This window comes from Globicephala melas, chromosome 2, assembly GCF_963455315.2.
Source record: "Globicephala melas chromosome 2, mGloMel1.2, whole genome shotgun sequence".
Lineage (NCBI taxonomy): Eukaryota > Metazoa > Chordata > Mammalia > Artiodactyla > Delphinidae > Globicephala > Globicephala melas.
In genome coordinates this window covers 143514392-143541491 of record NC_083315.2, presented here as the reverse complement: position 1 = coordinate 143541491, position 27100 = coordinate 143514392, and the positions used below count along the sequence as shown (strand labels likewise).

The following is a 27100-nucleotide window of genomic DNA, read 5'->3' as shown; positions in this document are numbered from 1 at the left end:
AAATTGAGTTATTTGTGTGAAGTGGATGGACCTAGAGTCTGTCATACAGAGTGAAGTAAGTCAGAGAGAAAAACAAATATCATAAGCTAACACATATACATGGAATCTAAAAAAAAGGTTCTGAAGAACCTAGGGGCAGGACAGGAATAAAGACGCAGACATAGAGATTGGACTTGAGGACTTGGGGAGGGGAAAGGGTAAGCTGGGACGAAGTGAGAGAGTGACATGGACTTAAATATACTACCAAATGTAAAATAGACAGCTATTGGGAGGCGGCCGCATGGCACTGGGAGATCAGTTCGGTGCTTTGTGACTGCCTGGAGGGGTGGGATGGGGAGGGTTGTGGGGAGACGCAGGAGGGGTTAGATATGGGAATGTATGTGTATGTATAGCTAATTCACTCTGTTGTAAGGCAGAAACTAGCACACCATTGTAAAGCAATTATACTCAAATAAAAATGTTAAAATAAATAAATACGAGGTTGTACTACTTTAAAAAAAATGAGTTTCTTCCTAAGCTATGAAATCATTCAGAGGGAGTATTTAATAATTGAAAGAAAATAAAAGTGACTATGGAAGGACTTCCCTAGAGTCTCGGTGGTTAAGAATCTGCCCGCCAATGCAGGGGACACGGGTTCGATCCCTGGTCCGGGCGAAGATCCCACATGCCACAGAGCAACTAAGCCTGCGTGCCACAGCTACTGAAGCCCGCGTGACATAGAGCCCACGCGCCACAGCTACTGAAGCCCGCGTGCTCTAGGGCCCCCATGCCGCAACTACTGAGCCTGCATGCTGCAACTACTGAAGCCTGGGCGCCTAGAGCTCGTGCTCCACAACAAGAGAAGCCACCGCAATGAGAAGCCTGCGCACCGCAACGAAGAGTAGCCCCCGCTCGCCGCAACTAGAGAAAGCCCGCGCACAGCAACGAAGACCTAATGCAGCCAAATAAATAAATAAAACTACGGAATGAAATGTTAAATTTCATACTTTTAAGAGTATTTCAAAGTACGAACATGAGGATTATAAAATGCATAACAGAGACATCATTAACACACAAAGCAATTTTTTAAATATTGCAGCACACTCTGAAAGTCTGTCTTATTAAGGACTAAATCCTAACAGAAAACCTTAAATCTTATTTAACCTCCTAAGAGGGATTTGCTTTACTCTTTTGCTTAAATATACAACATCTGCTTATATATTTCTCTCACTCCATCAATAGGAAAATAATCCTAACTACTAACTTTTCTTGCTTTCAAGAGAAATTACCCATTTTGAATACTATCTCCTCATTTGAGTCATATTTCTCATGTAACTGCAAAATTTCTTTTATGAGGACAAAACTTCTCTAGAATCCCAAATAAATGGCACAGGTGTACTTCACCTTCTGCTATGAGCATTCTCCCCACCCAACCCCACCCAAAATGCAAAAATCTTGCATTTGGATAAATGAAATCACATTTGGAAATACAAGCTAAGTGGTTTGTTACTTAAAATTAGCAAGCACCATATTTATCTTTTCTTATAAACCTAAATGTTCATATTTCAGGTGTAATTAAGAGTTATTTAGGTACACAATATTTATCTGTGGGACGTCCCTGGCGGTCCAGTAGTTAGGACTTCGCCTTCCAATGCAGAGGGTGTGGGTTCGATCCCTGGTCAGGAAGCTAGGATCCCACATGCCTCATGGCCAAGAGGCCAAGACATAAAGCAGAAGCAATGTTGTAACAAATTCAATAAAGACTTTGGAAATGGTCCACATCAAAAGAAAAAATCTAAAAAAAGAAAAAGAAAAAAAAAGATTAATTTGTACTTCAAGTTTCTCACTGAAAAAAATTAAATAAATTTTACCTGGCAGGTAACAATCTGATGTCTGTTCAGACGGTCACACAGCTCTTGTGATAAACCCACTCGTCTTAGTTTCTTGCTACCCATGCCTTCAGATGCAGCAAGATAAAGAAGAACCTTGAAAAAGAGCTGGAAAATAGCATAAGCAACAGTAGATGGGCTATCCAAAACACTCTACAAAATAAAAAACCCTTCAAGCGTCTCCACATACAAAATGAAACGTATGGTATTTAAAATATTACTGATAAAATAAAGGAAGGCAATAAAATCTTTCCAAATATTTTAAACAGGGGAGACAACCGTTTGTCAAACATGCACACAGAGAAACAAAACCATATAAGAATGTGCAATTCACACAATTCTTTAAAACTTATTACACAAATATAATAACACCGTTTCACATTTATATAGCATCTTAAGATTTTCAGTGCATTTATAAACTTTATTTGGATGTGTAATTAATACACATATTTCCAAACAGCACTCTCAGAAAGTCTTTACTTTCATTGCACTGTAACAATAAATTTATTGACCACCTACTGTATACCAGGCACTGTTCCAAAGCAAGCTTCTCAACAGCCCTATAAGGAAGATTGATCACTGATCTCATTTTTACATATGAGAAACTAAACCCTGGAAAGGTTAGCCATTCCACTGTTACCAGAAAAAGTAAATGGTAGATCCAGAATTCGAACCAGGAAGTCTGACTCTTAGGCCTAGCCTCTTAACCAGTATACTGTACTACAAGTCTGTAATCATATTTAAACTCTCCTTTTTCTATGAATCAGAACAAACCTTCTGAATCAAATGAGATTTTATTATTTCAGGTGTTATTTACAAACTGAAATTGTTTTTTCGTTATACTAGCTGCTCACATCCCCACATGCAATTAAATTTCACTCTTCTGGTTGAACCCTGTGAGGGCTAAATGAGGCTCATGATATATTTGTCTTCAGAGAGTTAGAATAGAAACACTCTGATTCCCTTAATAACTCATGCAAAGGAGAAGCTGTGTATCTCACTCAGATGGCAAAATACCCTCTGAATAGAGTAGAAATAGGAACTCTTCATTGTTCCAGGGGATAAAACAATATAATTATCAGAAAAAGAGTCACATTTTGGAACAAAAATATATACTGAGAATGTAGATATTTATTTCCAATACCATGGCCCAAATTTCTACTTAACATCTATATTCTCGGATCAGATTAACACTCTCTTCCTCTCTCCCACTCTCTCTCCTTCTTTCTCTCTCTCACACACATACATCCTTCCCACAAACATAAAATACATCCCTCTCATTTCACTCAAAGGGAATTTGTCAGTATTGGTTTCTGTCTCTCAAAAAGAAAGTTTACCAAGTGACATCTGCTGTATCATTGCCTAGGGTCTTCACAGATCAGGTAGCTCTGGGCAATGACACAATTTAGACTGATAAATTCAATCAAAAAGGAGAACTGGGGCTTCCCTGGTGGCGCAGTGGTTGAGAGTCCGCCTGCCGATGCAGGGGACATGGGTTCGTGCCCTGGTCCGGGAAGATCACACATGCCGCAAAGCGGCTGGGCCCGTGAGCCATGGCCACTGAGCCTGCGCTTCCGGAGCCTATGCTCCGCAACGGGAGAGGCCACAACAGTGAGAGGCCCGCGTACCGCAAAAAAAAGAAAAAAAAGAAAAAAAAGGAGAATTGTAAACCCCAAAATACCTGGAATACTTTAACAATGACCAACTCTGCTATCTCTGCCTTAGTAGGACCACTCCTATCACTTGCCTAGACTATTGCATACAGCCTCTGGTCACTCCCTGCCTCGCAAAACAAACAAACAAGAAAACAAACAAAAATATTCATTTGTTCCTTCCACAGATGCTTCTTAAGCACACACTCTGCTGCGCTTCTGTGGCACAAGAATCATCTAAGTATATTTCCTCCCCTTTGGGAACTCACAGTAAAAGACGAAAAGAGATATATACACAAATAATTACAGTCATGCAGCAAGTATTGTCATTGGAATATATATGTGCTGTGGAAGCAGAGAGGAATAAGCACCAAACTGACCTGCAAGTCACAATCCTGTCAGAGGTAGCCTCCTAAAAATTTGCTCCAATCCTGTCACTCTCATCCTTTAAAACCACCCATGGGACCATGAGACCACAGTATAAATTCCACATTTCTTATGATGGCCTATAGCCTCTTCATAAACTGGTCCCTCACTTCCCTCACATTCATATATCAGACTGCAAGGCCCACATTCTGGCCTTTCTGGCAAAATCACTTGCCTCCCAGTATCTTAGTTTCTTCATCTGAAATACAAGCATCATTCAAATATCCACTTCATAGGAATGCAGAGAAGGTTAAAGGATGTGGATGGTGCCTGGCTCCGTAGTGCTCAAAGCTAGGGATTATGATCAATTCATTCAGGAAAACAGCATTAGTTGCCTCACGTGACCTGCCTTCCGGCGGTAACGTTGGTAAGTTACACAAATGCCTCCCTGCCTCCCTGACTTTCCTCCACAAAGACTTCCCGCTACTTAGGCTCTTCCTCTCCAATGTTCTCATTACACTGTGTACACATTTGTTCGATAATCTTCCTAACGTATTGTTATGTCTTGCATGTTTGTTTTTTCCACCAGAAACCGTAAATTCTTGCTCTGCGTGTGTGTGCACGAGCACGTAACTGAGGGTGTGAGGGAAGATGTTCAATCCTGGAAACTGAATCCTCTCCTCATCAAGAAAAAAAAAATCCACATGTTAGACGGTCAATGAAAACTGTGAATTAACAAATAATAGCTAATATTTCTTGAGCCCTTATTAGGTGCCACTGTTCCAAGAGCTTCAGATGTTTTACCCCATTTTACAGACTAATATTGAGGCATTGAGTTGAAAAACTTGAGCGAAGTCTAACAACTAGCACATGGTGGAGTAGGCAGGCATTCGAACCCAGGGATCTGACTCCATATTCCACGCTATTAAATACCTCTTCTTCAACACCATCTGAAGAAGGTCAGACACTAAACTTCCCTTAATGACGGGCTCCCCTGCCTAGACCTCAAACTGCCCACAAGTGGGAAGACGGGTGGACATCAAGAAGCGAAAACATCACCCCAGAAGCCCCTAACAATAACTCTTCCCAACAAGGTGCAGCTTCCAAGCGTCCCCCACAAAGGAAAGCCAGACGCCTCAGATCTGCGGCGGGGCTCAAATTAAGATCCTTATGGACCTAAAGGGGTGTGCCCTGCACCCAAGAGTGACTCTCCGCTCCCCCGATATCAACAACACTGGCCCAGAAAGGGAGCAGGAAATAATGAGCGCACCCCAATTCCCCAAACCGCCCCCCACATGAAACTTTCCAGTACCGGGTCTGCAGCATCCAACTTTCAAAGTTTCCCCTACCCCTCACACAGTTCCCCGCGGAAAGGGACGCAAAGCAACAAACAAAGCGCTGGTTGGGTCGTCACCCTGGCGAAATATCCAATAAAACGTAGGCACAGGCCCAGGTCGGCTCCGTTGCTTGCTGGGAATTGTAGTTCACATTCTGTAATAAGTCTGCGAGTCCCAACTTCTCAATATAGTGATTATCAAAATCCTGTGGAGGAACATCAGCAAGGAGAATATGAGCCAGGAAAAAACTTGCTTCTAATTTTCTCTCTTCTTTCTTTTGTCACTTCATTTAAAAACTGATTAATGGACCAGAGAGACATGTTAGTTTTCTGGGAATAGATGAGAATCCACCAATCATCGAAGAGGTTTTGCAAGAGAGCTTTTGGTTTGTTTTGGTTTGCTTTTTTTCACCACACTTTGGTGGTGAAATAGTTTGGAAAATGCTGAATGAAATTGCTCAAACCGAAAATATGTAATGGGGAAACGTGAGAGTCTATAGTTGAAGAACACCAAGGAAACCGAACAGAAGGTTCAGTATAAAAGCAGCTGTGATTAGCAAACTAGTAAACTGTTACTTTAAGACTCGGTTTCAGATTATTCTATTTGAGAAAGGCTTTTGCTCATTCTTTGCTCCCATCTCCCCGTGCATACCTCTATCTTATAATTTAGCCCACTGCATCCTAATTATTGACCTGCACCCTGTCACTAGACTGTGATCTCCTTGAGGACAAGGACCGTATCTTATTCAGCTTCTAAAGTAGGCCCTAGCACACAGTTCAATTAACGGGCGGAGGATCTGTCAAAACCGTGGGCGGTGGTCCTAAACCAGGTAGCTGATACCTCTTTCCTAGCTTCCTCTAACGCGGAGGTGGAATCACGTGACCCAAACAAATATGGCGCTTTATTTGCATATTTCCTCGATTGACCAATTAGAGTAGCTGCTGTCAGTCGTCATCCTCTCCCCCCCTCAACCTTCTGAACTGGATTTGTCACCTGACTCAGCTCAAACATGGCTGCGCTGGAAGCTTTGCTGATTTGGGCGCCGGGAGCAGGTGAGTGTAAGGCGCCCCAGGGAAGGCGGGAGCGCTCTCCACGACCCCGGTAGGGAGCGTCCCTGAGCCCCAATCCCAACTGTCCTCCAGTTCTGACACAGATTCCTCTCCTGATCTTCAATCCTCTGCCTTAAAAGAGGGTTCAAACTAGGGAGGTTCCTGCTGAATTTCTCATCCGTAAAGAGGCGATCACCTGGGGATTTGGAGCCGGATTAGGCAGAAAGCTCAGGAGGAAATACGGAAGTGGAGTTTCGGGTCTGCGCCGCGGGCTAATATGACGATTAATATTCGTTAAATATTGGATGCGCCTAGAGAGATGAGATCCACCCCTTGGGGAAATGTGGAACTTCCCAAAAGAGACAATAACCTGTCAAATCAAATTTACAACGTTAATTAGAAAAGTAAGCCCCGCCTTTCCTAGTACGGCTAGTTTGTCTAAATATAGTTCCTTCCTTTTCTTCTGACTCGGGTGTGTGTTGTTTATAGGAGGTACTCCACGAGTGAGAAAATTGACAGTGTGTTTTGAGTAATTCATCTCTTTCTATCTCCCTGCACTCTGTGCTGGGAAAATGCATCATCCATTTGGAGAAGAGGAAACTGCTTCTCAGAAGCAGCTCTTTGGATTTTTCTGTGAATGCCTTCGGAGAGGAGAATGGGAGTTGGCACAGGCTTGTGTACCTCAGCTACACGAGGCCCAAGGGGATATCCCAAAGAAGGTGGAAGATATACTTCAGGCGCTGGTCATGTGTCCCAGTCAGCTGAGGTAAGGGAACTCTGTCCTGCCAGGCAGTCACAGAGCGGGAGACACAAGGTCCTATACTTGAGCTCTGGTCCATGTGCCTCACTCAATCACCTCTGAAGAGTTAACAAAGGTAGAGTGTATTTCACATGTTCTGAAAATTTACCTCTATAATACATGCCTATTTATTACTTTATCAGTTTGGCTTTGAATTATAATCTGGAGCGGTATTTAAGCCTGGAACCACCATTTCTTGTTTATTATCATTAAAGTAGATAGTGCAACTATGTTGAAAAGCATTTTCTTTACCCCCAAAAGAGCAAACCTGCTCCCTTCTTGCTTGTGAAATTGAAGATATTGTTGTAGCTTTAACAAAGGACCAGAAGTGAATACACTTAAAGCTTTTTATTTTGAAATAATTAAGCATAGACTCACAAGAAGTGCAAAAACAATACAAAGAGTACCCTTTCCCCAACTTCCTCCAATTGTGACATCTTATATAACTATAGTAAATATCAAAACCAAGAAGTTGACACAGGTACTGTTAACTAGACTACAGCCCTTATTCAGTTTTCACCATTTTTTAAATCTGAATTCATTTTTTTTTTTGGCTGCACCTCAGGGCATGCGGGATCCTATTAGGGGCCGAACCCACGCACCCCGCTGCATTTGAAGTGCAGAGTCCCAAGCACTGGCCTGCCAGGGAAGTCCCAGTCTGCATTCACCTTTATGTGTGTAGTTCTGTGTATCTTTATCCATTCTTAGACTCATATAACTACCAGTATAATCAAGGTACAGAACTATTTCATCACCACAAAAGAATTCCCTTGCTCCCTGGGAATACGTCTTTGTACATTGATCCCCCCTTGTCCCCTGGCAACCAATGTTCTCTATCTGAATTTTGAATGAAGTTCTTCCTGGCAGTGCTATTAACAATTAGTGGTATAGGAGTTAAACGTTCAGTCTCTCCCTCACTTTTCCTTACTCCGGCATTTACTTATGAGAAAGTACTGTATTAGCACATATAGAATGGAGATTTACATGATTCTTTTCTTCCTTTGTTTTTTTCCCTTAAATTTGGATTCTAGCCAATTGCTGTCTAATTTAAATTACTAACTTCAAAGAAAGGCTTATGAATTCCTATAATCCTGTTTCTGGCATAGAGTTAAAAATAAATTTTTATAAAGTTCCTTTATTCTTTGACTATTTGATTCTGTTTTCAAGATTTCAAGTTTTCTATTTCAGATAGCTTTGCTCTTATGGCTTTCTGTGTAATATTAGTTTGTTTTAAAAACTAGATAGGGAGGTGGAGGTAGAATTGTGACTTTTTTTTTTTTTTTAATGAAAGCTGCTAGTTCTGTTCTGGTTCTCATTTTATTGATCTGTCACATACATTCAAAAATTTCTCAGGACAGTGTCTTGCCAGTTCAGGTTTAAAACAGACTGAGTAGTGAAATCTAAATCTTGGATCACAAAAGAGAAAAAAAGGTCAGTAGAAACTCTTTGTTTAGAAATTTTTTCTTTTTACATTTCTCAGATGTGGACAGGATATCAACCCTCAAAGATTAGCCTGGGTCTGGCTTCTTGTGCTGGAAAAATGGTTGGCCCTGGAAAAGGTAAGTAGGTTTACATTTAAAATTTTCGCCCGAGGCCAAGACTGAGAAGAACTTGGAAGGAGTTATGAAATTTCCCTTTTGTCTGTTACTTCCTGTATTTTGAGGTTCGTCATATTCCTTTCTCAGTATTGACAGTGAGAATGGCTTAAGTATTTACTGCTGTCTCTTTACCTAAATTCATTTATTAATTCACTAACTTACATTGGCATTAATTCACTAACCTACCATCTGAGGTGATACTATTGTGTTAAATACTGTTGTGAGTCTTGTGCCCAAACAGAACTTTGCAGAACTCAGTGAAAGTGACAAGATAGTGAATAAAGTCTAATCCTCATAATACTCAAGTAAGGGAGAATGGGCTGAACTGAAACTTAGTTGTTCATCCAAAAATCTTATTTTAACTAGTCCAGTACAGTGAAATCTTATAGATTTAAACGTCATTAATTAATAATTTAACAACTCACATGAATTGAAATAAAAGTTACCAAATATGAAAACAAAGTGTGCAAATTAATAGTGAAAGAAAACTTGTAAGGAAGGGTTTTTGGTTTTTATTTTTTTAAGAAAAATTACCATTCAAAGCACTTCTAGAAATATGTTAATTATCAGAAATTGATATCCATTAAAAAAATTCTCGGCAATTTTGTATTAAACCTGAGACTTTAAGATTTAAGTGAGGAACCTCTGACTCAGAAAATAAATGACTTGCCCAGGGTCACACCATAAAGTTAGTTGGCAAAATTGGAGCTGGAACCAATGTCTTCTGCCTTCGAGTCATCAGTCCTCTGCTTTTTCCACCTCAACAATATTTTTAGCCTACATAGACTTAAAATTAAGAAACCATAAATTCTTTTTTTAAATTTTTATTTATTTATTTTTGGCTGCGTTGGGTCTTTGTTGCTGTGCACAGGCTTTCTCTAGTTGCGGTGAGCGGGGGCTACTCTTCGTTGTGGTGCGTAGGCTTCTCACTGTGGTGGCTTCTCTTGTTGCAGAACATGGGCTCTAGGCAAGCAGGCTTCAGTAGTTGTGGCATGTGGGCTCAATAGTTGTGGCTCGCAGGCTCTAGAGCGCAGGCTCAATAGTTGTGGCACACGGGCTTAGTTGCTTCATTGCATGTGGGATCTTCCCAGACCAGGGCTCGAATCCATGCCCCCTGCGTTGGCAGGCAGCTTCTTAACCACTGCGCCGCCAGGTAAGCCACAAGAAACCATAAATTCTATTTTGTAAATGTCTATAATTTAGCCTAATTTTCTTCTTAATTTCTCAGTCATCAGAATGAATTTTGTCTTTAGTTCTGCTTTGGCCTGACACTTACCCTTCTTCACATAGCTGTCAAAAAGCACCAGAAGTTACTAATCTAAATGTATTTATTATCCAGGCTTTTGGTAATGGTCTAGCAAAGAGAAATGACAAAAAGATCAACAGGAGAGGGAAGGAAAAGAAGCAAAACTGAAAAATAATCAACCCCAGGTTGTTTAAGAGTTGGCTGTAGTTTCAGATCTAAAAGAGACATCTTCAGCTAAAATATTCAATAGTATCTTCGAAGAGAAAAGAAAAAAAATAACAAATGTTATTGTTACTGACTAAGGAGCTTTTCAGTACAAACATGGAATTTGTCAAGCCAGGTGAACTTTTGCCTCAGCAGAGGGTATTTGTTTACTTTATGGCTGATTGGTGGTTGTTAAATTTCTGGACAGTTGGTCAACCAGATCAGGAGGTGGATTTCACTTCCCTGGTTCCTTTTCACAGACTAAGAGTTGTTTTTTCCAGAATTGAAGATCATTTGGTCCTTAAAGCTCCAGTACCTCAGTTATTTAAACAGTCGTGGGAATGTTTTAAACTTTATACAAGGACCTCAGAGAGTTTTAAAACTTAATACAAGGACCAAGACTTCAAATGTGTTCCTGAGGTAGTTCTACAAAGCCAGAACTGGACTTCATCTTTTAGGGGCTTGCTGGCTGCTCCTGCTACAGTCTCCCACCTGCTGCCAAAAGCTCCTTTTGAATTATTCGTTGAAACTGATTCCATTTTCCCTTTCCTTCATCCATTTTTGCCTTCTGCCCTTTTATCTTTTATCACGTGAACAGCATGATGTTCACAGCATGCTGCTTCTAATAAGGGAAAAATAGAAACAACTCCCATGTCCACAATTCAAGACTGATTAATCTACTTGTAAAATACCCTGGCACTATTAAAATTACGTGGTAAATGAATTTACAGTGACATGGGAGGATGTTTATATTCTACTATGTGAAGAAAAAGAAATTTAGAAAACAGTATGTTTGTTATGCATGCATATATGCATATGTAGAAAATGGTCTGAATACCCTTCGAACACAGTTGTAACTATAGTTCTCCTTCAGTGGAAAGATTTGGGGGGGGTGTTGTGTATGTGTGTTTTCATTTGCGTGTTTGTATTCTCTGCTTTTTCTGCATTGAACATGCCTTGCTTTTATAGTAAGAAAATCTGTGCTTAGAAACATTGGGCAAATTCTTGCCTGGTTTAGGAATGTTAGTTGTCTATGACCCTGCATATGCATAAAGTAATTTCACCAGTAAAAAAAAAGATACAAGCTAGTCAGTATTCAGGATTTTAATGAAAGTCCTAAAATCTTAACCAGTTCTTTTATTAAGGGCCTGCTGTCTGGGCTTATCTATTCCTTCCTCTTAGTCCTTGATAGAATCACTAACTTTCAGCTTGCCAGAATGAATTTTCTCTACACCTTCCAATCATTAGCATTATATAAGCATTCAGATGGCATGATTTACAGGTGTCTCTAATTTAAAAGAGCGCCTGTCAGAATTAGTCCCAGACTTTCATCTCATTTGTATTTGTGTCTGGAGAAAGGGGGACTATCATTTTAGTTTTAAGGACCAGGTGAGGGGAAGTTACTGTGAAACAAGCAGGTGCAGGAAGAGTCAGAGGCTTTCTCTTCCTTTATACATTAGTCTCTGATGTCCTGTCTCATTAACAAACAATGGGGTCACTTTTTCCTTTTCATGCTTGAAATGATTAGAAAATACTTCCTAACCATTTCATCACTACTGAAGATTATTTTTAAAAACATCCTGATGCCATAGTTTTGTTTGATTTAGCCATATAATGAGATTTTAAAAACACATGAAAATACGGCACATAGTACCTGGCACATAATAAGTGTTTCATAAACATTAGATCTCTCCCTCTTTACTTTTATTTTCCAACTAAAAATGAATACCAAAAATGGGTTTAGGCCAAAAGAGGATCATGTGGGCCATTCCATCCCAGCTTACCCATAACTGGGTGTTTTGGACACTGCAAGGGAGAGTCTTGGAGGACTTCAAGTTAGAGGCAAAAAATCACATGAAATAAACAAGCCTTGGCATTTGAGGCTAAATAGTGTGGGATTTAAGTGTTAGTATTTAAGAGGAGAATGTGTTCGGTTTAGCTGTTTCCGTTTATAAAGAAAAGTGTCTGAAGACATACCCAGGAATTTAATGGTCAGAAGTACTTTATCTTAGAGAAAACAGCAGAAATAAGATGAACCAGAAAGAAGTATTTATTTATAATTGTCAGCTAAAGCACATGCTTAATATCTATGCTTCCTTCTTATGATTCTTCTAGAAGTTACTTCCAGCTGGCTTCCGGAGAAAACTTGAGTTTCTTTTATTGTCAGAAGACCTCCCAGGTGACATCCCAGAGGACATCCTCAAGGTGAGAGAGGGCCCTGGATCTGTCTGCCCAGGTTTGCAGTCACTCAACAAATTCAGCTTTCAGGGATCCAGCAGAAACAGGTCCCCAAGATGTTGGCAGTTCTCTGTTCTCAGGCAAGACCAGGCTAGGTGGAGGCCCCTTGAGGGGAATTTAGAGATAGGGGAAACTTATCTGATTGTAGAATTCTTAGAGGTAGCTTGGCCAGAAGTACTAATCATAGCTGAGGATTAATTTTTTTTTTTATTTCATGTGAAAGGAATACCTAACTTGGTTTTAAACTAGATGTTTAAATTTTTCACCAGAATGTGGCAGGGAATATAAAGGGAGAAGGGAACTAGTATGTATTTGCTGAATACCTTTTCTGTAACAGGTGCACTGAATGTGTTATAGCTAATCCTTACAACCGCCTTCTGGGAGCAGATTCAAAATCTTAACTAGATCTATACTTAAGTGCTTGAGGGATGCTCTGAGGTTCAATACTTATTTTCTTCATGACCCAGCCACCAGCTAACTGAAGATATATTCACAATAGGATTTAAGGTAGGGACTTTCACTTGTATTAGGTCAAGGACTCATGGTCCTGTGACCATCTTGGAGGTGGTTACTGAACAGGTATCCCTGAGTACCACCCACAGAAATGGTGCTGAAGTGTGGGAAATAACCTACCAAACAAATTATAGGCTACAGAGATCTTGCCTTTTAAAGGCTTGCAATCTAGCTGGGGAGGAAGGAAATACACACATGGCACAATTAGGTACTAAGCCATATGGTACTAATTTTAAGAACATTGAAAGCCCAATAAAGAGGGAGAGTTGTGTGAGTTGGAGGTACTGGGGAAGGTTTTAGGGAAGGATGAAGAATGATTTACTTTTTTAAAGGACCTACCACTAATTGTAAAACTAGTGTTACTACATTCTGTATCCAAAATCTTGGTTGGGATTTAGATCAGGGGTTAAAAACTGGTCTGTAGTGTTCTTTTAAAAGTTGAATTTAAATGCCTTGAGCTGGGCACAGTGTCTTATTCCCATCTGTTACCTGGTCTATGAGTTTGCAGTCCCTGATTTAGATTGACAGTGCACGTTTCGGAGGCAATGGGGGTGGGGGTGACTAGCTTGAGCATGGAGGCCTTGGGCAAATCTCTCTTTGCCTCAACCCCCTGATTTGAGGACACCTTCAAAACGAGGATAATAGTAGTATCTTCTTCCTAAGGCGGTTGTAAGTATTAATTTAATTTTTCTGTGTAAAGGACCTGGCACATAGTAACTACTACAGAAGTATCTGCTATTGCTACTGTTGTATATACACACATGCATATATATACACTGAAAAGAGGAAAACATGAAGGCGTGTAAGTTATAACATTCTGGACATAGCGCCCATCCCTCTCTTCATCCCCTATTTAGGAGCTGTACACGGTCTTAGCACAAGATGCGGCAGACTCTGTGCTTGATGGAAATCAGAGGCAAGAGAGCTGGCCCCCTTGGCTCAGCTCAGAAGCTGTCTCTCTGCTCTGGGATCTTCTGCGGGAGGCCCCTCAGCCTGCGCAGGCCCTGCTGGAGCTCCTGCTTGGGGAGGAAGATGACACGGGCCTCCAAGGCTGGTTCCTGCAGAAGGCGCTGGTGGACCTCATTCGAAAGGCACTGCGAGCTTTGCGGGGTCCTGCCACCGGGCACCCAGGGGCAGTCGATGCCATCTACGGAGCCCTGCGGACTCTGCGCTGCCCTGCAGAGCCTCTCGGGGCTGAGCTGCGTCTCCTGTGTGAGGAACTGCTGGAGGCCAGCAGGGCAGAGGGGAGTCCCCTGCAGGAGGAGCGGCTGCTTGGCTGCCTGCTGCACGAGGCCGGGCGGGGCCTGGTGTCCCTGTATGGCCACACCTATGCAGAGAAGGCCCCAGAAAAGCCACCGACGACCACACCCTCGGGAAAAGGTGTGTTCCCTGCACTGCTTCTCTCATTCCACTCTGCCCAGCCCCTCTGACTCCCTCTAGCCTGCTCCCTTCCATGTTGTTCAGGAAACCTAATGGGAGAAGCTAAGCAAAAATGGGCAAGATGTTCTGTGAAAGCACAGCTTTCATAGCTTAAGAAAGAGTGATGGAGAAAGAAATAAAGTAATAGTCACAGCAGAAAAGAACTTTTCAGAAACTACTGAGAGAAGTAAAGAGTCTTTAAGAGAGAAGTATAGAAAACCTGGTTTAACTTTTTAAAAGAGTGAACTCTCATATCAATTGGTTTTTCAAATGGGCTTTACCTTAGGAAAGAAGAGTCCAGTTCCCCAGTAACCCCATCTGGTTTGATTTTCAGTCTCACTGGCTCATCTAGATCCTGAGCGGGCAATGCTAGCCTTGTTCTCCAATCCTGACCCAGCCCAGGCTTGGAAATTGGCCTATTTCTACTGCCTGAGCAACAGCAAGCACTTCCTCGAGCAGATCCTGGTAAGTCAAACTCAGTGCTTCACCACTCAAGTACCCAGGGACTCTCTCCAGGCTTCTTCACTCCTCCTTTCTCTCGTACTCATTTATCCAACACAAAGCAGTTTAATTAGCAGTGAGTCATCTAGTTTGTGTCCATCCCACAGTTCCAGAAGGCTCTGAGAACCAGTATCATTCATAATTAGAACTACCAGCATTTTGTGTCAGTCCTTGGGCAGGCACTGAAATGTTGGATACATGTAAGCTTTCCGGAGGGTGCAAGGAAGAAAAGACAGTGGCAGCGATATGTTGCCTAGCTGACAGGGGACTCTAATTACTCTAACCTTCTCTTTCCAGATTGCAACTGAACTTTAGTTTAATTCAACAGCTATTTTTTTTAATATTTATTTATTGTATTTTTTTTTTTTTGGCTGTGTCAGGTCTTAGTTGCGGCACGTAGGATCTTTCGTTGCGACACAGGTTCTTCGTCGCAGCGCACAGGCTTCTCTCTAGCTGTGGCGTGCAGGTTTTCTCTCTCTAGTTGTGGTGTGCGGGCTCCAGGGCACGTGGGCTCTGTAGTTGTGGCACGCAGGCTCTCTAGTTGAGGCACACGACCTCATAGTTGTGGCGCATGGGCTTAGTTGCCCCACGGCATGTGGGATCTTAGTTCCCCGACCAGGGATGGAACTCACATCCCCCGCATTGGAAGGGGGATTCTTTACCACTGGACCACCAGGAAAGTTCTTCAACAGCTATTTATTAACCTCATTCTATGTACTATGTACTATGCTAGGATCTGGGGGTACAACAGAAGTCAATCCCTGCCTTCTAGGAGCTTACAGTCTAGTGTTTTCCTAAACACTTTGTATTCAACTGGCCACTTCTGTCATTGTCAGAAACCTCCCTTCTATACTGAAAAGCTTCTTACCCTGATTAGCAGCAAGTCCCCAGAGCTGCCTCTAGCAGCCTCCTTTGGCTTCCAGGTGACAGCACTCACCCTGTTGAAGGAGGAAGACTTCCCAAGTCTTGGCTGCCTGCTAGATAGAGAATTCAGCCCTCTCAGTCGACTGCTCGTGCTCCTGGGCTGGACACACTGCCAGAGCCTAGCGTCAGCCCAGAGGCTGCTCCAGACACTCCACAGGACCCAGGTAACTCTCACTCTGAAGCCCAAGCATCTCTGGAAATGAGTGTGGTGGCACTTTGGGCTGAGGCAGAATGCAGGGTCCTGAAATCGGTCACATCTCTGAACCCAGGTGCCTGAGTCAGCGTCTCTTTCTTCTCCTGTATCAACACAGGACCAAGGCTGTGATAAGCTCCTCAGGGATGCCTGTGATGGGCTGTGGGCTCACCTGGAGGTCCTGGAGTGGTGTGTGCAGCAGAGCAGGTATGGCCCTGCACAGCCAGCCCTCTTCCCACCACTGGGCACACTTGACCCATGCTCTGCACGTGTGGCCATTTCAAGACATCTTCCCTGTAAATGGTTTAAGTTGACAGTGTTGACCAGCAACAAATAATTGTTCCAACTATTAAACCAGGAAAGAAGCATAAGTAGTGATTATCTTCACCACAGCCATAAGGTCATAACTAGAGGATAATTTAAGGATGACAGTGATCACAAGAACAAAACCTCACATCTCCTGAGCACTTACTATACAGCAGGCATTGCTCTAAGCCCTTTACGTGATGATTTCACTTAAGCTTGACAATAATCCTGTGAGGTAAACACCAATATTATCCTCATTTTAAAGGTGGGGCACCTGAAGCCCAGAGGTGTTAAATAACATGCCCAAAGTCACACAGCTAGTGAGTGTGGTCCACATTCTTAGCCACGTGTTATCTCAGATCACATTTTTATTCAACAACTGCCTCTTGAAATGTGTGCGCGGCCCTGTGTTTTCCTGATAACTTAGCCTTGGGTCTTCCCTGGATCTGGGTTCTTATTTTGTTCTTCACCCACCTCACCAGCACTTCTGAAGTCGAGTAGGCCACTGCGGGAAGTAGCAAGGGGCCCTGACTCAAAGAAAAGCAGAGAAGCTTGTGTCAGCTCTCAGCTAGGAAAATTACAGAAATTAGGAAGCTTAATCTGTGGGCCCTTTCTAGACCCTGCTGAGCACAGAGGCCCTTCCTAGGTCCTTACTAGACAAGTAAAGCCAGCTTGATGAATGTCCTTCCCTGGGGGTAAATAAATGCTATCCTCTATCATAGACCAACTGAAATTTAGTGTTTGGGGAAGTGAAACCTGTGGTGTTACAGGCCAGAGAGAAAGAATAAGAGGGAATGGAGACTGGTCTTTCTCAAAGCAATTATATAAACTGCCTCCCCTTCCATCCTCCCAACTTTCCCTTTCAGCAACCCCATACCAAAGAGAGATCTCTTGTGTCACTTACATGGTGGAGAAAGCCACTCAGTGCTCTACTCTCTCCATCACCTTACAAACCTTCCAGCCCTCAGGGAGGAAGATGTCCTCAAGCTCCTACAGAAGGTGCCAGCCAAGGACCCCCAGCAAGAGCATGGTGAGTTGGCAATGGAGTGACCTGGGCAAGGTTCCCTCTTAGGACAATCTTGCAGATGTTTCTTACAGCACAAGATTTATCTAGATGTGATTGCTGGGATCTATCAAGATGGGTGGTCCAGCAGGTACCCTCTAAATTAGTGCTGTTTGCCACAATCAGATGACAAGATGTAGGGACATCTTCCCCTTTCTTGATGAGGCCTAGGGTATCCTATGAGAACAATTCCATAGGAACATTTGTCCTCATGGATCCAGCTCAGGAGCCATGAGCATACCCTCATTTCACTGGAACAGAATTAGGAGCTGCCCTCTGAACTCACAGCATCGTCACTGGCAGTATTTATGCAAATTCTTGGTGAGTCTCTCCATGCTTCATAAGCTTTCTTACAGCACATTTTGTGCCTTCCTTCCCTCCCATATCTTCTTCATAGTCTATTGAACAGGTAAAGAGTCTTTCTTCTAGAAGATTCTTGTTTTGAGTTTTTTTTTAGAGTTTTTCTTTTAGAAGAAAGACTTGCCTGAAACAGTAACAAAGCCTTGTTTTTTTGGGTTTTTTTGTGGTATGCGGGCCTCTCACTGTTGTGGCCTCTCCCGCTGTGGAGCACAGGCTCCGGACGCGCAAGCTCAGCAGCCATATGGCTCACGGGCCCAGCCGCTCCGCGGCATGTGGGATCTTCCCAGACCGGGGCATGAACCCGTGTCCCCTGCATCGGCAGGCATACTCTCAACCACCGCGCCACCAGGGAAGCCCACAAAGCCTTGTTTTAACCTTAGATCTTTGCTTAAAATTCAAGTCCCCATTAAACAAGCACTCTTTTTTGCTCTCAAAAATCATATGATGGTGTGGTCACAATCTACTACACAGGCCGGGGACCTTACTTTTGAGAGAAACAAACATTCTCATATGGCAGTAGATGTCTGTCAGCCTAGATATTGCTTTGATTTACTTTTTTAAAGGACCTACCACTAATTGTAAAACTAGTGTTACTACATTGTATATTTTTTGGAAAGGTAGACAACTTGTTTAGCAGATTTCCTAAAGAAACTGGAACTCTCTGTTTTCTACATACGAGTACAAAAGGCTTCCGAAGAAGTGTTTGAAATCTATCCCTGGTGACCCACCAGAACACACTTAGAACTCGAACTTGGAAAAGGCAAAAGAGGAGTGATAATAGGGCTTGGACTAGGGTGAGGCAAGAGAGGCATCTGGGGCAAAAATGTAAGGAGCCACTCCCTCTCAGCGAGCTTGCAAGTCCTGGCTCTGGGCAACAATGCCATGAAGAGGTCAAGACCATAGAACAATATTGACTTTGTTCTGCTTATTACCCTGACCTTGGCAAGGCCAAGCTTCTAAGAAGTAATCACTAGGAAACCTATACCTAAAGGGGCTTGTTGCAGCATTGTAGTAGCAAAACATCCCTAACTATTCCAATGTCCTGCCCTTGAGGAATATGCCTAGACAGGGATTCATTCAGTAGAGCTATATGCATCCAGCAGAGATTTAGTTTGTAAAGAAACATAATCAAATGCTTATGCTCTAAAGGATTTTTAAGAAGTAGGAAAATTAAATAGTATATAAAATGTTACACTCAAACACATACACATGTACACAAAACTATTAAAGGGGTTAAACCAGAATGTAGCAGTGGTTGTGTTTAGCTGGTAGGCTTATGGGTGGTATTTTTTTCTTCTTTTTGCTTTATTACATTTAATGTTTTTTCTTTGAACAGGTTATACTTTTGCTATGATAAGAATTAGGGGTAGATTAAGATGTTTAGAGATTCTGTAAAGATGGTAACCTTCCTCCCTCCTAAATTCAAAACAAATTTTTAATGAAAAATTATAAATTATTAAACAAGTGTACGGAATCTCAACAGCGTTTATGTTTTTTCTCATGATGTCTGCTTCAGGGCTTTCCTAAAAATATCAAGTTTTTTTTTTTTTAAACACCGTGTTACCTTTGCTCTCTTATTTCTCAATCTAAACACATTTTAAGCCTGTCTCTTGGGTAATGTGGCATTCGAAAGGTAGACCAAACATGTACTCCAAGTTTTATTTTTTTAAAAAAGGAAAAGCAAGTATTTTAAGAAATGTAAGGGAAAGATTTGTTAAATAGCTATGAGGCCTAGGTTGAACAGACATGTAGAGGGGAGGTTGGTGGGGAAAAGGCAACCGAGAGACTGAAAGTTGTTGAATAGAAAAAAAGGCCTGGAAGGGACACACATCACACTGCCAGAAAGGAGAGAGGGTGAGAACACCTAGGGGATTAGCAGTGTGGCATCTCTTTGCTTCAGCCATACATGCAGCCCCTGCGTGAAAGAAGCATCTCTGGGACTTCCCTGGTGGCGCAGTGGTTAAGAATCTGCCTGCCAATGCAGGGGACACGGGTTCGAGCCCTGGTCCGGGAAGATCCCACATGCCGTGGAGCAACTAAGCCCGTGCACCACAACTACTGAGCCTGCGCTCTAAAGCCCGCGAGCCACAACTACTGAGCCTGCGCGCCTAGAGCCCATGCTCCACAACAAGAGAATCCACCGCAATGAGAAGCCCGTGCATTGCGACAAGGAGTGGCCCCCACTCACAGCAACTAGAGAAAGCCTGCGCACAGCAACAAAGACCCAATGCAGCCAAAAATAACATAAATTAAAAAAAAAAAAAAGCATCTCTGAAGTTCTGCCTGTTTCTCTCTATAATTCAGATCCAACTGACGCCACGGTCCCTGCGCACCTGAGCCGGTGTCAGAACCTGACACTCTACCGGAGCTTCTGTGCCATGAAGTATGCCATCTATGCCCTCTGTGTGAACTCACACCGGCACTCCCAGTGCCAGGAATGCAAAGACGGTCCCTCTGAGGACCTGGCCGTGGCTGCAGAACCAGTGAACGATTCTCTCTCCTCCCCAGGTGCAGCGCCGCCCCCCACCCCTTCCCTGGCGGGAGCTGGGAACAACCTGTCCCAGCAGGTTCTTTGCGTGGGAACCCTTTGCCACCAGGGCTGGGAGGTGGCCTTGGTTTTATTATGCCCACGAATAATTTTTCAGCCTCTGTGAATCAAAGGGACATAGAGAAAGCAAGTGATCTGCATAAGTTCTAACAGAGCCTGAGCACCTAGTACAGTGTTTTCCAAATGCTTCTTTTTTTTACTCCAGTCCACAGTAGATAGCATTTCACGTCACTCCAGTTTGTACCTAGGTATATAATTTGTGCTTTCATGTGTATGTGTATATGTGTGTATGTGATGCGTAAACTGAAATAAGTTTTAAGAAACATTACTTACCCTTCCAAACAGAGCACACTCCTGATTATTTTTCTGCTTTATTTCGTTTTTTCAAATGCAGCCGTCCAAGTCAGTGTCAGAGGTCACAGCCTACAGTTTGAAAGAACCTTCTGTCCTATTAGCTCTCATTTTTCTTAAAAACTTATAACTCCTTACCTTGCTTTCTGTGACTGGTGGTCAAGTATCTCTCCCTTGCAGCTTTGGAATAGACCTTCATCTCTGAGCATGGTCATTTTAAGAGATCTGGGTAGGCTGTGATCACCTGTAGTAAAACAATGAGTGCAAACAGGAATTGAGGAATAAGGAGTCTCCAGGCTGCCTTCCTTCTAGGAACTGAAATATGGAGTGCTTCTCAGAGATAAGGAGTAATGTAATTTTAAAAAGCAGAAACAAAATAATGAGTGTTCACTGAACTGTACTTTTAGTTAAGGGAACAAAATCTTTCTACAAATCATGAAAAGACATGGCTCAATAGCCTCTTAGTCTTCTGACTGTAACCACGGTTCCCTGAGTCACTACAAAGAAAGAAATGAGTTAAACTTGGGAGAATGTTTCAGTCTGGCAAGTACTGTTTCTAATGTTTGCATTTTCTCTCTTCTCTTTCTCTGGCCTCTTCTTTTATACATGCTTCTTCAGGTGCTTCAGATCTCTTTTCAACATACCTGGCCAGGTGTCAACAGTATCTTTGCAGTATTCCTGACTCTCTGTGCCTGGAACTTCTAGAAAACATCTTCTCATTGCTCCTTATCACCTCTGCTGATCTTCACCCAGAGCCTCACCTGCCCGAGGACTACGCTAAGGATGATGACGCTGAGGGGAAGGGCCCGTTGGGTTTGAGGTCCCCGTCAGAGAGCCCTCAGCACATAGCACAGCCTGAGAGGAGGTCAGAACAGGGTTCCCTGGGGGCCTCCAGGAGCCTGGCCTCCACAGTTCCAAGCTCTCTGAAGGCACAGCCAAAAGACAGTTGCCCAGAGCCTCACAGGCACAGCTTTTTGGACCTAAAGCACTTTACTAGCGGTATCAGTGGGTTCCTGGCTGATGAATATGTAATAGGGGCCTTCCTCAGGCTGCTGCAGGAGCAGCTGGATGAGCTAAGCAGCCGCAGCTCCCCCGAGAAGCCAAAGCTGCTTGAAGGCCAGAGTGGCCTGGGCAGCAGCAGCAGAGACGGACTGCAGAGCCGCCTGCACCAGTTCTCCAAGGTTCTCTCTGAGGCCCAGTGGAGGTACAAGGTGGTGGCCAGCAACCAGGGCTCAGGTGAGAGGAGATAACAGAAAGGGAGGAGGGAGAAAAGTCTCGGGAATGTGGGACAGCTAGGAGTGCATGGAGGCACACTAGTTCAGGGCATATCACCATGGCCACTTGTGTCAGAACTCTGGGGTACCGCTCAGTGTCGCACAGGCCAGTCCAGATCTTCCCCTACCTGTTACCCCAGGAGGTGGGTCAAATCAAAACTGATCACTTTCAGAAGGGGGAGGGGCAACATAGGAGTAGGGGAGTAAGAGGTACAAACTATTAGATATAAAATAAGCTACAAGGATATATTGTACAACGCAGGGAGTACAGCCAATATTTTATGACTATAAATGGAGTATAGCCTTTAAGAATTGTGAATCGCGATATTGTACACCTGTAACATATAATATTGTACAGCAACAATACTTGAATTGAAAAAAAAATTGATCACCCTCCCGTATGACCCACTGGGTTTGCTGTTTCAGAGGAGCAACCCTCCCGAAGATACCGGCCCATCGCCACATGGCACCCCAGTCTCCGCCGGGGTCGTCGGACAAGAAGGAGCCGGGCAGGTAATCTGAAGAACTCTCTCCATGCCTCCTTCCCACAAGCGGCAAATGGTATAGTGCCACTTGTCTAATATTCTTCAAGATAAAGCAGTTCATAAAGTACCTTAACACTAATGATAAAGATAAGATCTTAAAGTATCTTAAAGCAATTCTTTAAGATGAGGTACAAACAAAAGTGATCTAAGATTATCCTAATCCCACTCCCCCAAAGTAACCCTTGCTAATAGTTTTCTTCCAAAAATTCTCCATGAAATACAAGCATGTGTATCATTTTAGATATACAGATGCATCATACTACATAGAGAGAACTGCAATTTTCTTTTTTCATTTATATCCTCTTACATATGCAAACATATCATACTCTATATTGAGAACTCACTTCTCTTCACTTATTTTAAAGGCTGCTTAGTAGTCCATTGTCATATGTACCCTTTTGTGGGCATTTAAATTGTTTCCAGTTTTTTACTATTATAAATAATGCTACAGTAAACGACCTTGTACGTATGTCTGTGCATACTTGTGTGAGTATATCTATAGGATAAGTCCCTAGCAGTATAATATAGAAGGTCAAAGTATATTTGGGTATAAATACAGATATAACAAATTGCCCCCCAAAAAAGGTGGACCAAATTTACATTCCCACCACCTGTATGTAAGTGCCTATTTGCATATACATTCAACAAAAATGAGTAGTATCAGGTTTCTTTTTAGTCTTTGCCAATATGATTAATATAGTAATGGTGTGTCATTGTTTTAATACTAATTTTTAGTTTGAGATTGAATGTCTTTTATTGGCCATTTATATTTTTCAGTCTAAGGTACATATTTTCTGTTGGGTTTGTCTTTCTTGTTGAATTGTAAGAAGCTCTTTATACCTTAAGAAAAATATTCTGTCATTTTGTGCTACAAGTTTTGCTCCATTTTGTATTTTGACTTGATTATGAGTTTTTCTAAAGGAGTTTAACACAGACGCATTATACAGAAGTATTAAATTTTTAGATAATCAAATTTCCATTATGGTTTTTGGTAGTTTTAAAATAATTAACAGGGAGTTCATAAAGAGTTTCCTGTGTGCTAAAAAAATACTAGGTATCTTGAGGGAGGTGAATGAGGCATAAACCAGGACTTTGCCTTCAAGGAATTTATAATTTACCTGCATAGACAGTATACATGAAAAACTTAAACTGCCCGGAGGCACGGCCTGAAAACAGAAGAGATCTCATGGACGGGGAGGTCAGCGTAGTCTACAAAGGCAGAGAAACAGGTTTTCTGAAAGAGTTGACTTTTGAATCAAGCTCAGAAGAATGAGTAGGCTTTAGCTAAGTGGCAACAAGAGACATGAACATGCTGGCTGGGGTGGAGACTACCATGAGAGAAACATGGAAAACGTAAAGGCTGAGCCCCTTAAGTTGCTCAGTTAATTGGTTTGAGTCAGTTTGCATCCACCTGACCCATCCCGCCCAGAATGCACAATCCATCTTCTCTTTTCCTACAGCTGTAGGAAAGCAGGTGTTGAGAATAAGATGCTTTTTCTCCAGGACTTTCAATATCATGGTCTTTTTTTTTTTAATAAATTTATTTATTTATTTGGCTGTGTTGGGTCTTTGTTGCTGCACGTGGGCTTTCTCTAGTTGCAGCGAGCAGGAGCTACTCTCCGTTGCAGTGTGCGAGCTTCTCTAGTTGTGACTCAGTAGTTGTGGCTCGCGGGCTCTACAGCGCAGGCTCAGTAGTTGTGGCGCACGGGCTTAGTTGCTCCGCGGCATGTGGGATCTTCCCAGACCAGGGATCGAACCCGTGTCCCCTGCATTGGCAGGCGGATTCTTAACCACTGTGCCACCAGGGAAGTCCCAATATCATGGTCTTTGATCAGCCTGGCCTTATACTTTGGTTCCCTACTTTTTTAACTATGAGGACAACTTTTTCTATGTCAGAAAATTTTGTGACCCTCTTTGGCACCATACTGGTTCCATGTCATAATAGTTGTGCTTTAATTTTTTTTTCAGACTATTGACAGTGCTTAGTGAGCAATGGGGGTCGCTGACCCCTAGAAGTAACTTGAAAGCTCCTGGGGCTCTGAGACCCAGAGACTGGAAACCACTGATATAAGCTACTATCCAAATGAGCACTGGGACCATATTAAGCCCACCCCTGTACCTTTGGTCTGTAGGAATTTGCATTTTACTGTAGAAGGAACCACTGGTATAGTAGCTACCCATTATCTTCTCACTCTACCCAGATCTCAGCTTTTAAGCCAACTTCTCACTTTCTACACTGTAAGACACTGATGGTTGATTTTCTCTCTTTCCTCCTAATACCTCTAGATGGCCGGGACAGAGGTTCCAACCCATCCCTGGAAAGTACAAGTAGTGAGCTGAGCACAAGTACTTCAGGTATGGGGGGTCCGAACCAGTTGCCAACTTCCAGCAGCTTTGCCCTCATAAAGAGATGCCGTACACCACGGTGTGAAAACCTGGACCGAGCAGTTCATGCTTGTGTTCAGTGGGGAAAGGGCTGTTTCACTATCAGCTGAGTTACCCATCAGTAGAGAGAAACAGAGGTAAATACCCAAGGAAGGTTGTTGGTACATAAGTCTTATATTCAAAGATGATAACATATTAACAGATACACACTACCATATATAAAATAGACAAACAACAAGGATTTACTGTATAGCACAGGGAACTATATTCAATTTCTTATAATAACCAATAATGGAAAAGAATTTTAAAGAATGTATATAATGTATATAAATATATATATATATAACTAATCACTTTGCTGTACACCTGAAACTAACACAATATTGTAAGTCAACTATACTTCAATTTAAAAAAAAAGAAAAAGATGATAGCATAGGTATGCGCTTCATTTGAGGAAAATTCAAGGTCCGTTTACAGACCTTTTAGAGAAGGACTTTGAGAAGATAGGATTTTGGCAGCAGGTGACAGAATAGTTTTTCCTCAATTTCTATCCCTTCCTTGGACCCCCACATTCTTGTGTCCCGACAGAGGGAAGTCTGAGCACTGCATCTGGGAAGAATGAGCTGGATGGCCGGTTGCATCCTCAACCTCAAAGTTCACTCATCCGCATGATGTTCTCCCCACCTGAGTCACTGCTGGCATCCTGCATCCTCCGGGGGAACTTCGCAGAAGCCCATCAGGTGAGGCGGGTACTTGTGCAGCAGGTGTTAGGAGCCTAGGCTCTACTTTGTCACAGTTAAGAACGCTAAGGTAGCCCTTTGCTGTCTGGGACCCGCGGGGCATCAGGTAAAGCCAGATGCTTGTGCAAGCAGAGCCAGTCGGGCGCACCTGAGGGGCCACGTGTAGCAGAAGCAGGAGGGAGTTTCCATGTATGGAGCCTGATCTTGAGCACTGTGGATTTCAAGATCCAGAAGGAGGAGATTTAAGCCGTTGAATCATCTGTTTGTATAAACAGTTTTTTTTAACAGTTTTTTAACAAGAAAAAACTGTTTTAAAACAGTTTTTTAACAAGATAAAAGAAAACATTCGGCCACAGTCAAAACGTTGAAATATTTTTGTTTCTTGTTGTCCTTTTCTGAACACATATGTGGTTTTACATAGTTAGAAATCACTATGCAAACAATTTTTAATAATAAATAGAATGCCAGTTTAACATACAGGAAGTGTAGGGAGCTAGCAAATTAGAATGTTGTGTAGGGAAAAGTGCAGGGAGTCGAAACCAGAAAGACTCTACTCCCTCTGAGCTTTGACGTCCTCATCTGAAACTTGGAGTTAAATATAATACCTGCTTGTGCTACCTCTTGGAATGTTAAGAGGATTATGTGCAAGCTGTGAGAAATACAAGAATCCTCTGCTATTGCTTAAATTTAAAAGCATAAAAGCCCACTCTTCTAGTTTTTAAAACTCTCTTGATATATTTATGACGCTTGCACTGGTCCCTTAATACATAGGTCAGAATTTTTCTTTCATGTGAGTTTACTTGTTGAGGAGTAAATCATCGAAACATCTAGGTGATTGGATAATTTTTACTTAACTTCCTCTGACACATTTTAAATCCTGTACTTTAATGATAATGATAATTCTATCCCTCTGGGAAGGATAGGACCCTCGCCAGCCTTTCTGACACCCAAACCAAGAGGAAGTCAGTTGTAAGCCCCCTGATGCTTTACCGCTAAATGTCCTCACTTCCTCTTCCTTTCCTGGGGCTTTGATCATTTCTTTTTTTCATTTTTCTTTTTTAATAAATGGTTTTATTTTTAAACCTGGTTACAGAGCAAGTTGTGCATATTTATAAGAAAATACCAAAAAATATTAACCAGAAAATAAAATTACTTTTTTTCTTTTTTTTTGTGGTACGCGGGCCTCTCACCGTTGCGGCCTCTCCCGTTGCGGAGCACAGGCTCCGGACGCGCAGGCTCAGCGGCCATGGCTCATGGGCCCAGCCGCTCTGCGGCATGTGGAATCTTCCCAGACTGGGGCACGAACCCGTGTCCCCTGCATCGGCAGGCGGACTCTCAACCACTGCGCCACCAGGGAAGCCCTAAAATTGCTTTTAACCTATTGTCCAGAACAACCAATACTAAAGATAAAAGCATATTTTTGCCAATGTTTTTCCAAGATGTATGTGACTTTTATATAGAGCCAAGATCATTTTGAATCTAAAACTTAGTGCCTTTTTTACACTATAATATAAGCATTTGCCTAGTAACTGATTTTAGTGACCTTATGATAGTCTGCTCTAGTAGCTGCATTTGACCATTCCCTGTTAACTCACATTTATTTTCAACCTGGTAATAGTTG

At 42.4% G+C, this 27100-nt stretch overlaps 2 protein-coding genes across 8 annotated transcripts in view; one reads left to right on the top strand and one right to left on the bottom strand.

Moving 5' to 3' along the window:
• RAD51B (RAD51 paralog B) overlaps positions 1 to 5255 on the bottom strand; it is a 647199-nt gene extending 641944 nt beyond the window's left edge. For 3 of the 4 annotated variants that reach the window (XM_060293640.2, XM_030855332.3, XM_070045062.1), the window contains exons 1-2: positions 5199 to 5255; positions 1851 to 1976 (exon numbers count right to left, since the gene is read on the bottom strand). In XM_060293640.2, coding sequence (XP_060149623.1) covers positions 1851 to 1934 — 84 coding nt within the window. In that variant the 5' untranslated portion in view covers positions 1935 to 1976; positions 5199 to 5255. Of the gene's footprint in view, positions 1 to 1850; positions 1977 to 3900; positions 3978 to 5198 lie in introns of those variants that run through there. The other variant, XM_060293639.2, reaches the window with a different exon arrangement.
• Positions 5256 to 6215: 960 nt separating this feature from the next.
• ZFYVE26 (zinc finger FYVE-type containing 26) overlaps positions 6216 to 27100 on the top strand; it is a 62172-nt gene continuing 41287 nt past the window's right edge. Inside the window, exons 1-14 of one of the 4 annotated variants that reach the window (XM_030855328.2) lie at positions 6216 to 6275; positions 6762 to 7038; positions 8552 to 8630; positions 12235 to 12324; positions 13728 to 14250; positions 14624 to 14754; positions 15714 to 15878; positions 16026 to 16114; positions 17080 to 17243; positions 19941 to 20144; positions 21154 to 21771; positions 22236 to 22322; positions 24641 to 24709; positions 25328 to 25479. In XM_030855328.2, coding sequence (XP_030711188.1) covers positions 6845 to 7038; positions 8552 to 8630; positions 12235 to 12324; positions 13728 to 14250; positions 14624 to 14754; positions 15714 to 15878; positions 16026 to 16114; positions 17080 to 17243; positions 19941 to 20144; positions 21154 to 21771; positions 22236 to 22322; positions 24641 to 24709; positions 25328 to 25479 — 2565 coding nt within the window. In that variant the 5' untranslated portion in view covers positions 6216 to 6275; positions 6762 to 6844. Of the gene's footprint in view, positions 6276 to 6761; positions 7039 to 8551; positions 8631 to 12234; positions 12325 to 13727; positions 14251 to 14623; positions 14755 to 15713; positions 15879 to 15983; positions 16115 to 17079; positions 17244 to 19940; positions 20145 to 21153; positions 21772 to 22235; positions 22371 to 24640; positions 24710 to 25327; positions 25480 to 27100 lie in introns of all 4 variants that reach the window. The other 3 variants (XM_060294939.1, XM_030855327.2, XM_060294938.1) reach the window with 3 other exon arrangements.